Source organism: Triturus cristatus, chromosome 12 (assembly GCF_964204655.1).
Source record: "Triturus cristatus chromosome 12, aTriCri1.1, whole genome shotgun sequence".
Taxonomy (NCBI): Eukaryota; Metazoa; Chordata; class Amphibia; order Caudata; family Salamandridae; genus Triturus; species Triturus cristatus.
The window spans coordinates 30,162,069-30,176,821 of NC_140595.1; the positions used below are offsets into that span (position 1 = coordinate 30,162,069).

General features: G+C 47.5%; 1 protein-coding gene across 1 annotated transcript in view; it reads right to left on the reverse strand.

Moving 5' to 3' along the window:
• The window catches only part of SLC35E1 (solute carrier family 35 member E1), a 49,387-nt gene extending 36,500 nt beyond the window's left edge, over positions 1-12,887 (reverse strand). The window contains exon 1 of the mRNA XM_085638995.1: positions 12,437-12,887. Coding sequence (XP_085495121.1) covers positions 12,437-12,764 — 328 coding nt within the window. The 5' untranslated portion in view covers positions 12,765-12,887. The remainder of the gene's footprint in view (positions 1-12,436) is intronic.
• Positions 12,888-14,753: the final 1,866 nt, after the last annotated feature.

A 14,753-nucleotide genomic window follows, 5' to 3' on the forward strand; every position in this document is an offset into this window, starting at 1 on the left:
GTTTTGGTAATACTGATGAGTACTATCTAATGCCCACTCGGGCTTGACTAATTGCAATGTGTAACTGCTGATGAGGTAGTCACCGATTTAAGACTTACTGTGTGCCCACTGGGGCATTACGGAATTATTATTTTTCGGTTTAGATTTTGCGTATAAAATTGAATTTTCGATCGCTATTACTAGAAAAATGTATTTCTTGATTGATGCTGTGATAAGTCTCCTTAGCAACACAATATTAATTATTTACAAAACACTGCACAGTTTTACTTTTTTCCGACTTATCAGTCTGTTTTCCTAGCTCCGAAAACCATGCATTTAAGAATCTGTCTTCACTGTTTACTATGTTGGTGTCACATGATTAATTTAAATGTAGCTGTTGTATGTACGCCCTTACTCGTGAACAAGGAGGTGATCTCCGAAACGCGTAGAGTGACATAAAATCGTGAAAATAAAAACACGCTGAGACGAATTGTGTGGCCATGGCATCGTTTTTGTGAAAGCATCGCAACGATATCGTTGGAATTTTGGGAGCCGCTGCCCCGCCGTGGCCCGCCATTGCAAGTGGCTCGGGTCTTTGCAGCGAAAACAAGAGAAGTGGAGATATATATATATATATATATATATATATATATATATATATATATATATATATATATATATATATATATATATATATATGTGTGTGTGTGTGTGCGCGTAGAGAGGTAGCAGAGAGAGAGAGAGAGAGAGAGAGAGGTAGCAGAGAGAGAGAGAGAGAGAGAGAGGTAGCAGAGAGAGAGGTAGCAGAGAGAGAGGTAGCAGAGAGAGAGAGAGGTAGCAGAGAGAGAGAGAGGTAGCAGAGAGAGAGAGGTAGCAGAGAGAGAGAGAGGTAGCAGAGAGAGAGAGGTAGCAGAGCGAGAGAGAGGTAGCAGAGCGAGAGAGAGGTAGCAGAGAGAGAGAGGTAGCAGAGAGAGAGAGGTAGCAGAGAGAGAGAGGTAGCAGAGAGAGAGAGGTAGCAGAGAGAGAGAGGTAGCAGAGAGAGAGAGGTAGCAGAGAGAGAGAGGTAGCAGAGAAAGAGAGAGGTAGCAGAGAAAGAGAGAGGTAGCAGAGAAAGAGAGAGGTAGCAGAGAAAGAGAGAGGTAGCAGAGAAAGAGAGAGGTAGCAGAGAAAGAGAGAGGTAGCAGAGAAAGAGAGAGGTAGCAGAGAGAGAGAGAGGTAGCAGAGAGAGAGAGAGGTAGCAGAGAGAGAGAGAGAGAGAGAGGTAGCAGAGAGAGAGAGGTAGCAGAGAGAGAGTAGAGAGTGGTGGTAGTAGAGTTGTAGTAGAGTAGTAGAGATAGTAGAGTGTAGTAGAGAGTGGTGCCCTGTGTCTGGTGAGAAGAGTCTCCAGTCTGGTGAGGGATGTTCTTTGTCTAGTGAGTGGGCTCCTTTGTCTGGTGAGCACTGACCTGTGTCAGGTGAGGCAAGTCCCTTAAGTCCCGTACCGGATGAGCAGTGACCTGTGTCTGCTGGGAAGTGTTCTGTGTCTGGTAAGCTTTAAATCCCGCCAAAAATAGGAAAGGGGGACGGATCGAGCTCTAAAAGTGTGCAACCCCCCCCCCCTCCCCCCCCCCCCCCCCGGAAATAAAAATCAACAAACCCTCCTTCCCGGGAGGGAGGTAGGGCTGAAAGACTGCAAACAGTAGTGAAAGGAGACAGCTGCTGCTTCTTGGGGGTGAAGCCGAACCAGGGCTGCAAATAACCTGAAACTGCACAACTTGAAACTGCACAGCATAGCGCCTTCAAGTTGCAAAGCGCGCAATCCCCCATTTAAGAACATTAACTACATCAACACTTCAAGTCCAGTTCAGGCATTAAGTTACCCCCATAAAACGAGGCGTCACAGCATGTGGGTTCCTACGAATTTATCGAACTTCCATTGAGAGGGTGTCGACTTGAAGGGGTCCAGCTGGTCGACTTTAAGGAAATCATGCATGCGTTTTAACTGCTGAAAAATACCCATATTGTTGCAGAAATATCCAAGCAAAGTGCAGCGTAAGGTTTCTCCCATCTCCCCTACCTCTTGACCGGAAAGGCTAGTTCGTTGAAAAAAAACATAAAAGGACATTGAACCTTATTGTTAGTAAACTTGTTAAAAAAAATTTTTTGAAAATAAGTCAATTAAGAAATCTTGACACATTTTGCATAAAACTGCAAACGCGCCGAGAACAGAGAAATGAAAAGCGCCGAGAACAGAAAAGCGCCGAGAACAGAGAAATGAAAAGCGCGTCAGCCATTGTTGAAGGTAAACGCGGTATTACAAAAAAACAAGCATTTACAATGCAATAGGTTTCGCATTTGCGAGAGTTTATGCTATTGGCATTGTATATGACGATGCCTTTTATTTATTTGTTTAAAAAGCAAACACATTAATAAAAGGAATTGTAATCTACAATGCCAATAGGTCAAATGCGAGACCATTGCAAATGCTTGTTGTTTTATTTGCTGGGCTGGAAAGGTACCAGCCAGCCTCCTTTGTCACTGTGTCGCTGCTGGGAGAGCGGGCGGCTGGTTTGCTTTGCGTGTCTACCTTGGCTGCTTCCAAGGGACAATATAATTTCGTATAAGGAATACGATTCTCCTTTATATAACTCATTATTTGAAATGTAATAAGTCAAAGACGGAACTCCCTTATTCTATGAACAGGATGTGTGTGTGTTATATCAAGAGTGCTGTATCTACAGCTATCCCATCTGTAGAATCGTGAGATTGTTTCTGAGTGCATGTTACTGAAAGCTCACGTTGTGAACTAGAGGTTTCATTTGCAATTGTTTAAAAATAAATGCAGGCCAGCTGTCCGTGCAGTTTCTTCTATACGCCCCCCCATGCACACACACACACACACACACACACACACACACCGCCCTGTGTACTGGCTCGATTTCTGTTGGACCCGCTGCTGTGGGGTGTTTAGTCTGCCATCAGTTTTCCCTGCCACTTAAAGTCCGAGTGGGTTTTTAACTTTTTGGATGGGGTTGTATTAACATCACTGCTCCCGGTGGACGTTGTTTTCCTGCATATCCGTAACTAAAGTAATAAGCGTAACTAAACTAATTAGTCATAAAAGGGATGTGTGGCTTCGCCTGTTGGTTTCCAGTCAACGCCGCAGATGGTTCTGCCATTTAACTACTAAACCCGACTTGAACTTGCCACTTAATTGCACTGTTTATCTTGGCAGGCCAAGACCCTCACGAGAGCTATGTACTACATTTCTTTGCTTCCTTCACATAGAAAATGTTTATTGTAGCATGGGCATCTCGAACACGAACTGTTAACAATAAAACTCTATTTAGGGTCCGACTGGGGCAAGCTTTAGGAAGATCCACATGCCCTCGGATAGACGGTGGCATGCAATTAGGGCAGATATAACACACTGCGCCGCATGCTGTTTTACTTCCGCCTGCAGCCAGTCCAGTCTCCATGCTTCGCTCGCTAGCTGCTCGCCTTAAATCCATGTCATTATTGCCAGTTGACTTATTAGGGCTTCTCCTATCATCTTCCTCCATTCTTGCCTCACTAAGAGGACCTGATCATTTAATCTCGGGATCCTTGGTCCTGAGCTACAGACACACCCACCTCAAGCGCCCTGTCACTTTCTTGTTGCTGTCCTTTGTCTTCGTCATTGATATAAAAACAAGGGAGGAGTGGATGGGGAAAGCAACTGGAGTGGGGGCGTGGGGATAAATGAAAAAGATGGGTGATGGGAGGAGTAAAGCAGCACATAAAGGAGAGAACAGCATAGAACACTGTGTTGGGGGAGGAGAAGCACATGAGGGAATAGCACATGTAAATGTAAATGTGTGTGTACTTGTAAAGCGCACTATCACTCCTGTCGGAGTATCCTGGCGCTGAAGACCGCTGGGGAACCCGTCCTGGCTATCCCTGTGAGATGGTCCCTTACTGGGTATCTCCAAGGTGAAACCAGGCATCACCGGCGTCTGTGGGGGGCCGTTGTAGAGATTAGGCAAGCTTAATGCCCAGAGTTGCCGAGTGTGTTCCTGGTTAGAGTAGGTACCATGAGGAGGAGAGCAACATGGAGCTGGGTTGTCAGGTATTTGGAGGGTAGCGAAGCACATGAGGGCGAGAGATAGAAAATGTCCACTTTATCATTACCTATCTTTGTTTGCCAAAGCTTCAAGATGCTACCCTTCTTCTGTCTGAGGTATGAGTGCACTTCTACATATAAAAAAGTACACTTCAGTGCCAGGTCTGGTGGGCCTATACTAACTTTACCAATGCTCTTTTCTTTTAATTCTTTATCTTATTTTTAATTCTTGTGCGTTTAAACTATTCGTGTATGTTGCAATAATTTAAAGCCAAGAACACCGATGGCGGTGCAAGAAGGATGCCCAACGCAGGTCCAGGAGAGTCGGACCCGGGTCATATGCCAAGGACAGCCACTGACCATGTAAATGAGCACCCATTACATTCACTAAATGCAATATCTCGGGATGGCTCAGTGAGTTGAACGCATGCAGTGATCCGCGGGTCACAGGTGCGATTCTGTCAGCCAGCCTGTAAACTGAGTATGTGCGTACCGATATCAGGGTGATAATGAACGTGAGTGGGGGCCGGGGCTAAGGGCGTTACTTGTAAATGGAGATTTTGTCGGGCAATGCTCCGATCTCTCACTAGAGGGATGTATGATACCCCATAAAATAAAGAGGGTGCGTTGGGGGGCTCTGAAGGTTCTGGGGAGAGAAGTGACAAGGACTGGATTGCAGCAGAATTCATAGCCTTCGCATTCAACCAAGGGCCAAATAAACTCAGCCCATGCTCCTGTGAACCCCACCCCAAGAACTGCCGCCCTCTTCAGAAGGAAAAGCTCACACCCACTTCCTATTCTAAACACCTTGATGACCTCCTCTTCCAAGCCGAAAGCGTCTTGCGACGACTTTCTCTGCACCTATGCACAGTACAAGTACATTCAACCATCCATTGGGGCAGTCGGCAGTTTCGGTAGGCGCTTTCTGTTAAGTGTTAAAAACATGCGGTGTGCTATGTTATTGCTTGTAGTTAATGGAAACCAGCTACTTCTAAAAACTGTAGAGGCTTGTAGGGTGTGGGCGGGGTCCGCACTACTGCTCAGCATCCACATAGCAGCAGAGAGGTGTCTGCTTGGGGGGTGGGGGGATATGCTGACAGAACTATGGTCCTTGAAGACAGCGTGACTCTGCCCAGGGTGACACCTGAGACTCGTTGCTAAGTCGGTATGTGAATTCATGGTGCGTATTTTTCCTCAAGAATTATCTTGCACCCTAGACCTAGAGGTGGTGTTGTGCCGGGGGAGGGGGAGCTTTCCTTTTTGTTGCAGCAGGTGGAGTGGAGGCGGGCGGGCCCCAGAGCCCGGAAGAGCTCATTGAAGTCTGGTAGTTGCTATATTTTACTGCACCAGCAGCAGTCACAGGGCTCGTGTTCCTTGGCCTCACCAGGGCCCGTGGCCTCCGTGCTGCGCCGTAGTGTTGGGGGGCTGTGAACGACGTGGTCCCCTTTGCAGCATACCTCCCGCAGCACAGGTACTGGGCTGTACATAAGAGCAGGGACAGGTCAGGCCGGCTCCCGTACTATGCATTTGTAATGCTGCGTCTGTTGCACTGCAGCGCTAGTGCCTGGAAGTAGAGAGGTTGAATACAGCGCGGCTGAGCGCTGTCTCAAAGGGTCCAGCGCAGTGCAGCTGACATGTGTGTGTGGGTGGGGCTGTAAAAAGTGCCTGCCTCCTATTAATTAAAGATGCCAGTGCGCCTCAATGGAAGTGTATACTTATGGGTCCTCAGATCGCGCGTGGCTTTAGGATGTGGCCTAACGAGCGGAACATTGTGTCTCTCCATGCTTGGCACCACTAGCGCCCAAACACACGTTTAATGCAGTTTGAAATAAAAATCTGTCTGAGATGTAAGCACACTCCACATAGCACTCGAGGGAGGGGGAGGAACAGCAGAGAGAGTGAGGTGGAGGTAGAGTAGCGAGGGGAGGGAGAGAATTTGGATTGTTATAAGACTACAGAGTCTGCCGGGATCCCCCTGTCCTCCCAGTGACCCCCCTGCGCCTGTGAGACCTGTGCCTGGCCGGAGTAGTAAACAAAGTAATAAAACACACCTCCACTGATAAGAAAGTTAGTTAAGGCCATCGTGTCCGTAGGGGCTGTCCGAAAAGCGGACAGGGTAAAAAGTGCCTAGCGGCTAATTAGGAGACACTGTCTCCTGCCGCAAGTAAAAGATCAAATCCCAGTGGGCGGGGCCAAAAGGGGACAGGGTGGCAACCCTCAGTGTAAGGATTGCCTCCGGTGCAATCATTACACTGTGTTTTGCATCAACCATGATGCAAAACTACGCGCACCAATCACAATTGTAGGTGGAGCCACGACAACTTCTGGAATCGTATCGATTCCAAAAAGCCTCCGCATGGCAGAGCAACGCATGCGCTGCTTACGCCAGGCCGAGACCTAAAAAAGAGTAAGACCATGTGTCAAAGGGGCAGTCTGCTGGGAGGGTCCAAAAAACTAAAAAGGTGGGACTAGTTAGGCATGTGGATCAGACAAAAGCAGGCATTTATGAAGGCCAGGAACAAATGGAAATGATGGGAGGTGCTTCAAGCCACATTCTAGATTACAGCATGCCTTGCAGAGAATTGCATGCGCTGCCTAGGCTCCACCTAAAAAACAAGCCCTGCTCAAGCTGAACACATTGAGATTTAAGAGGGGCTCCGCCCTCAAACAATCATACAGTGGCAATGCATCAAAGATCTGGAGTGCTCTATCAGCATATATCTGACAGCCTGCCTTTAAAATGAGATTCAAACAGCACTACCTAAAAGACCTTTGTAATCTACACACCACTGTACCTGGTCTCCCCAACCTATACCAAAATACAAGGAAAGCAAACCGTAGGAAATGTCCGCATTTGGTACAGTAACTTAGCACAGTGGTGACGTACATTAAATGCACACGTTTTATTTGATTGTTATAACTTGTCTCCTTGAGGTGAGCAGGAGCAACATCTTTCGAGGAAAATATTTTTCACTGAATCTGGTAGGGGCAAGCAAACAATGCATTTGCAAAAATTCTGCATGAATAGTTTAATTTGCAAACTCATTTAATAGGATTTGGTTTGTGAGTGACATACATAGGCATAGGTTGCTAATATGTGTGTGGGATGCATCATGCAGCAGGAAAAGGACAACACTACATCACAGACATGTCATTTTATCTCATGCTGTAATCCAACACCCTAAGCGTTAAGTACAGTAACCCCTGCTGACATTCAGAGATGCTGACTTCTTGGGAGTACTGGGGCTTGAAAAACTGCAGCTCTTGCTGATACAAGGAACAAATCACTGCTATGTGCGAGGGTGTGAAAGCACCACAGCATGGATCCTCCAGCAGAATTTTACTTATTAAAAATACAAACTTAGCTGCAGCTCCTCGTATCAAGAACATGCAATTGGCCAATAAACTGGAACGCAGGTTAACTCATTTTGTTAAATGTTACTTTTCACTTAATTTGATATTTTAGTCTGCAAACCTCAAGACAAACAAGCCTTGGCAAAGCCAAACAAGCCTTGGCAAAGCCAATAGGGCTCGCCTATGCAACAGCCATTGACTTTGTCAATATGTTCTAGCCACTTTGCTACTATACAGCATGGCTAAAAGTTTGTGGGGTAAAGGAAAGTGGCGTGTCAAAGTTGAGTGTTATGGAGTGTATTGGGGGTAGAGTGGTGCAGCGCAGTGGTGCAGACTGCGCAGTATTGCCAAGTAGAGTGGCATAGAATGGTGCAGAGGCGTAGAGTTATATACGGTTCAGTGGCAAAGAGTACAGTGTTGCCCTGAGTTCCATGGTGTATATTAGAGTGGCATAGAGTGCATTGGTGGGGAGTGCAGTGGCTTAGAATGGTGCACAGTAGAGTGCCCTAGAGAAACATGGTACAAAGTAGAATAGAGTGGCGAAGAGTACAATGGCGTAGACTGTAGCGGTGTATAGTGGTGCAGAGTAGATTGACGCATGCATTGGCTTTGATTAAAATGGTGTAGAATACAATGGCGGGGAGGGGAGTGGAGCAGGATAGAGTACAGTGGCGTATAGTGGATTGGCATAGAGTGCACTAGCGTAGAATGGAGTGGTACACAGTAGAGTGCATTGGTATAGAGCGCATTCGCATACAGGGCAGAGTGGAGTGGCATAGAGTAGTATAGGGTAGAGTCTGTTGGCATAGAGTGGTGTAGAGATGAGTGAAGTGGCATAGAGCTTAGTGCAATGACGCAGTGTAGCTTGGAGTGGCATAGAGTGGAGCAGGGTAGAGTGTAGTGTGGCAAAGTGAAGTATGATGGTGTTTTAGCAGAGTGCTAGTACAGACAACACACCTTCAATTAAAATGACCATTATATTTTCACAAAAATGCAGTTTCACTCATGAAAGTATACACCGCACAGGCGATAATGTGTGAAAATGACACCACCTAGTGTATTGATTTCATCGTCTTAAAATATGTTTCCACCACACTTTAGAATTACAGAAAAAAAGTGCTTCAATTGTGTTTTTCGAATTCTGATGCGTTCTGTAATATCCGCAGTTCATTTACAGACAATTAAATGTTGTGTGATGAAAGCAAATTGAGAGGTGCACCGGTGCGAGTCCAATTTGTATAGCCAAACACTGAGTGTTTATTATTTCTTTTCAAATCCAAATGTATAACAAGATCCAGCCAACACGTTTCGTTCCAAAAAAACTTTAGAACTTCATCAGCGCTTAATAATGTAGAATAAAAATGTATGAGGATAAATGTAAAGTGAGTATAGATCGTTCCACACGGTGCGTAAATACGATCCAGCTAACTGGACCGTATTTACGGACCATATGGATACTTATCAAGGTTCCTGTGGCGACTGTACGTTAAAATATATTCAGTACTGCGTGACTGCGAGATTGAGGATGCTACATATACTGGGTTTTTGTTAGCCCATTTGACATTGGATGAAACTATCTATACTCACTTTACATTTACCCTGCTAAATGTGTGCACCTCTCAATTTGCTTTCATCTTTACATACTGCTGGTCAATGGTAGCTAACAGCTGCAGGTACCGGATAAGTAGTGCACGGAACGTTACTAACTTTGTACACTCTGTAAAAGAGGTGCTATCTGTTCAGTCTGCCGTTGTTCCAAGTGTTTGTTTTTCATTTAAATGTTGTGTGAGACATGAGGAAAAAAAAAAAAGATTGCACAGCCTTCCTCAAGCATAACGTGCATTTGTAAAGTGCACGTTCACCCACAAGGGTATCTTGGTGCTGAATAACAGATGTTTTTCTTGTTACCCAACTCAATGGTACTCATTTTATCGACCTCAGAAGGCCGAAGGGCTGCGTGGACAAACCAGGTTTTGAACCTTTGACCATGAGGTCGAACACAGGCCCCTAGAGTGGATGTATTAGTCCACTAAGTTACCAGACCCGGTGCCTCCACATCCCCCCACCACCAGTAGCCAGCATAATTGCACAGCAAATGTGTCAAGATAAGAACAAGATTTAAAGGTCTGTTTACAGAAAGCCGGCACTGGTTTAAGAACACAGTAAATAAGGTTTGGTCAAAAGAAGGGACAAACTCAAACTGGACAGACAAAGAAATTGAGTCAGCAAAAGCGATCAAATGTGAGTTACAAACCACAAAGCCAATAGCAAGCAACCTGCAGAATGCATTCCCAGAGAAGCTTTCTAAATGTCCCCAAGAAGTCATTAGCAAACCAGCCAGCTGTGCTGTCTGGGCGGCTTCGACCTAACATTTTTTTAAGTCTATTCAGTTAATATTCTCATGTGTGATCACATTAGAGAAGTCATTCGCTCAGTCCCAAGAATCTTAAACTCACCACGGTCACATTTCACTTGTTTCCTCAAGTTCTGAACTTTATATCTGCCCCAACAGGACCTGCACCTGCTACAAGATACACTGGCAATATCCTTCAGTGGTTCTCCTCATGTCCATTGGACCAAATCCAGTTTGCTCAAATGCACACATCAAGATAGAAAATCCCCATACCAAGCGGACTACCCCTGGGTTCCATTCTGTCCTCCATTATCTTCTACATGGAGCCTCTTGGGGATCTACTCACTGACAACGACAAGAAAATCCAGCAGTTTGCTGATGCCACACAGGTCTCCATTAAATTCTACCCCACTCCAATGCCTTAAACCATGCCGGCTTCTCATTCGGACCAAACAGATTCCCAGCATCCAAACACCCGACTGGTAAACCTGTCGATCTGAATTATAAACTTCCAGTCAGGGCCTAGAGACGGAGAAAGGCAAATCAAAACAAAAAAAAAAACAAGCATTGGCATAGCCAATAGGTCTCGCCTTTGGGACCTTATAAGTATTTAGCCATGCAACAGTTGCATAACTAAATACTTATAAGGCCCCAAAAGCGAGACCTATTGGCTATGCCAAGCGGCCGCGAAAGTGATGGCGAGCAAACATCAAAGCGGCCGTGCAGTAATCGCGGTCAAGCACAGCGCGCGCGCCCGCGCACATGCACTGTAGCTCTAGGCTGGCCTGGTAGCACTTTTTGGAGACCTCTCAATAAGTCTCGCCAGACCAGCGCATGCGCTGGGTCAGGCGAGACCTAAAAAAGGCACTCTCAAAAAGTACACTGCATCACGAATTAATAGTAAACCCACACTCTCAGAACGAAGCTTGCTCAATTACTATCACCATTGACCCTGCAGTGTGCCCTACCGCCGTTGGGTTAGGATTGCCATATACGAATACCACAAACATACAAGATATGTTTTCAAAGCACAAAAATGAAATTCTCCCCAGCTTCATTCACGGAGCTCCCCTCCCCCACCCAGGTGCTGCATCCTGTTCACTTGTTCCTTCTCATTCCACTACCCGCCCCCATGCAGCCATAGCCGGGCGCTCACTGATATGTCCACGCAGCACAGAGATAACACTCATATTCTGCCCCAGTTCTACTTTTCTCTTTAGCATGGGTTAGGATTGGCATATACGAATTCCACAAACATACAAGATATGTTTTCAAAGCACAATAATGAAATTCTCCCCCGCTTCATTCACGGAGCTCCCCTCCCCCACCCAGGTGCTGCATCCTGTTCACCTGTTCCTTCTCATTCCACTACCCGCCCCCATGCAGCCATAGCCGGGCGCTCACTGATATGTCCACGTAGCAGAGAGATAACACTCAGATTCTGCCCCAGGTCTAATTTTCTCTTTAGCATGTGTATGGCTCAAAAGCACCCTCTAAAAGCTGCCTCTGGTCTAATCTCCCTTGTGTCCCCTTGGCTTCTCTCCGGCTCTCACCACTATGCACATTCTACTGGTTATATTTTAAGCTGCAGAGTGTATACATAGGCTTGTATGTACATGTTATGTATGATGTGAAATGATTTACATGCATGAAGCGTAAGCATACTTTCAGAGAACTCAATGTACTAATGTAATAGGTACGCACAGGTGCCCTTGATGGGCATGGGAGTATTTACTGCATCTACAGGGGGTGAAGTTCAATGGTGCTGTCAGGTGGCAATTACTGGTGCTGTGGTTGATGGTCGCTCGTAAAGAGGGCTCAACAACCACTGGGGTTGCATTTTTGCTGTAAGGCAAATATCTGCCACCTCTTTGAAAATTAAAGTGTGTCAAGAAAGATTTGAATGCCACATTTATTTAGAAGAGAATTTAAAAAGGTTTTTTTCTACAGGTGTACATCCACCCCAATAGTGTACGCATATATCACAGGTACCCTTCCAGTTGCTGAAATGTTCCTCTGGGTGTCTTCTGACGGGCACCCTCCAGATGATAAAGGGATCCCCATGGTCCCTCCCGGTTTCTCCCCTGTACTCACAGGGGCCCGCCCGTCCCCTGACTTTCATGACTTCTGCCCCCCCCCCCCCATCTTCCTCAGGCCCTCACAGGTGTGCACGTACCTCATATGCACCCTTCAGATGCTACACTGACCCTGGGCTCCCGTGCCCCCTGCTCTCTCCCTCATCCCACCCCCGCTCCCCCCAAAGTCGACTGTGCCCTCACCGCTGTACGCGTGACCGGCGAGCACCCTCCAGATGCTGAAGTGCTGACCCTGGTCTACCTGTGCCCTTGGATCCTCTCTAAAATATTGTAGTGTTGGTCATGATTTCCCTGTAGCTTCTGGTCTTCCCCTTGTGCCCACATGGTTTCTCATGTTAACTTCTGGTCTCTTCCCTGTGCCCATGGGCCCCTACCGTGTGTCCCCTGGTCTCTACCCTGTTCCAGTCCGCGCCCACCCCCTTGTGCGCGTAGGTCGGAGGCACCCTGCAGATGCTTACCCTGGACTTCCTCCCCCCCCGCTCCCTTACTAGGGAGATGTTGGCGTCTTGAGCCCGGTCTCTCTGGTCCATCCCGGTTCTCTACCCTGCCCACCCTGTGCCCCCGGGTCCTCACCGGTGTGCGCGTAGCTGACGGGCACCCTCCAGATGCTGAAGTGCGCGGACACGGAGCTGAAATACTTGCCGAAGGCCAGCGGCAGGATGCTCCAGCGGTAGATGCGCGGCGGCAGCTCGGCGGCGGGCACGGCCCAGGCCCGCAGCAGCGGCGGCAGTAGGGTGCAGATGGCCATGATGTGGAAGAGGGAGACGGTGACCGGGTACGGGAAGGAGGTAAGCAGCACCTTGTTCACCACGTTGCCGCCGGCGCTTAGCGTGTACCAGAGCAGGCAGAGCAGCGCCACGCGCGCGCCGTCTCGTAGGGACGGGCCCTCGGCGGCCGCCATAGTCGGGCAGGGGAGCGGGCGCCGCAGTGCCTACCGAGGGGGCACAGCAACCCGTCACTTCCGCTGCGGTGCCACAGCGGCACTGCCAGCCTGCCGGTCGAGGGGACACGTCACTTCCGTACGGCTTAGTTGACAAGCTGTCCAGGCCACTTCCGGTGTACCACAGTGACGTAGCCAGGGAGCGAGCGTCGCTTCTGGTGAGATGTTAAGCTGTTTGCCAACCAGCCTTTCAGTGCCAGCCAGGGCCAGTTGGATTTCCGATGCCTCGCAGCTCATTTTCACACCCGTTTTATTGTCATTTAATATTAGGGTGACCAACTGGCATTGGTGCAAATTCAGGACGGTGAGTGTAAAAATTCAGGACAAAGGGTCAAAATTCAGGACACAAATTCAGGACAGGAGGTCAAAATTCAGGACAAAGCTTCAGGACAATAGGTACGTTTTACAGACACATCAGAGGAGGTCGCGCAATAGTATATAAGTAAGCCCAGCCATATCCAAACATATTCAACCATTTGCAAAACTATCCATCATGTATCCTTCCATCTATCCTTTCACTCATCTATCCATCCATCCACCCTTTCACCCTATCCAGCTGTACACTCATCCATCCACTCTCCTACCAACCATACATTCATTCATCCATACATCCATTTACCCTTTCACCCATCCAGCCATCATTCACTTACTCATCCACCCAGTCACTCATCCGTCCGCCCATCCACCCTTTCAGTCATCCATCCTCCCTTTCTCTCTCCATCGACCCTTTCACTTAGCCATCCTTCCTTCCATCCACCCATCCATCTACTCATCCACTCATGAATCCATCCATTGACCCTATCACTCATCCATCCTTTCTCTCATCCATTTATCCTTCACTCATCTATTCATCCTTTTGTCCATCTACCCACCCTTTCACTCACTCATCCATCCTTACATCCACCCTTTCACTCATCCGTCCATCCATTCACCCTTGTATTTATCAATCCATCCATCATTTCACTCATCCATCCACCCACTCACTCACCATCCACCTTTTCACTCATCCATCCTTTCACTCATCAATCCACCCTTTTACCCATTCAGCTTCCCTTGCACCCATACATCCAGCTATTTACCATTTCTCTCATTCATCCTTCCACTCACTCATCAATCCACCCATCCTCTCTCATTATCCATCTATTCAATCTTTCATTCGTCCAGTCACCCTTTCACTAATTCATCAATCCATCCATCATTTCACTCATCCATCCACCCACTCACTCACCATCCACCTTTTCACTCATCCATCCTTTCACTCATCAATCCACTTGTTTACCCATCCAGCTTCCCTTCTACCCATACATCCATCTATTTACCGTTTCTCTCGTCCATCCTTACACTCACTCATCAATCCATCCATCCTCTCATTATCCATCTATTCCATCTTTCATTCATCCATTCACCCTTTCACTAATTCATCTAGCCATCCTCCCATCCATTCACTTACTCACTCGCACACCTTTTCATATTAATTTTGAGCTGAGACTTTTTGAGAAGAGGCCCATCAAGAACTTCACCCTCGCTGCAGGAGCCATTCCAGGACTGGGACAGAAGCCACCCAGGGCGGAGACAGGATCCACCACAGGGGGGGACAGGAGCCATCACAGGTGGAGGGGGGGGGGGGGACAGGATCCACCACAGGGGGGGACAGGAGCCATCACTGGGGGGGGGGGGGGCAGGAGCCATCACAGGAGGGGGAACAGGATCCACCAGGGTGGGCACAGGGGTGGGCATGCAGTATTAAAGTATGATCTTGGCCCCTCCAGGGTGGGGTAGGGCTCCTCACCCCTCCTGAACAAGACAACGAGAAGACAGGCTCTTTCCAAAATGTTAGTTTTGCCATCCCCCACTGTGATGTACAGTACTTAAAGGCGATACTCCAAGAGAACTGATTTAACTGATTGTCCTCCAGACTTTGTTAATCAGTGTGGGTGCGATTGTGCCATT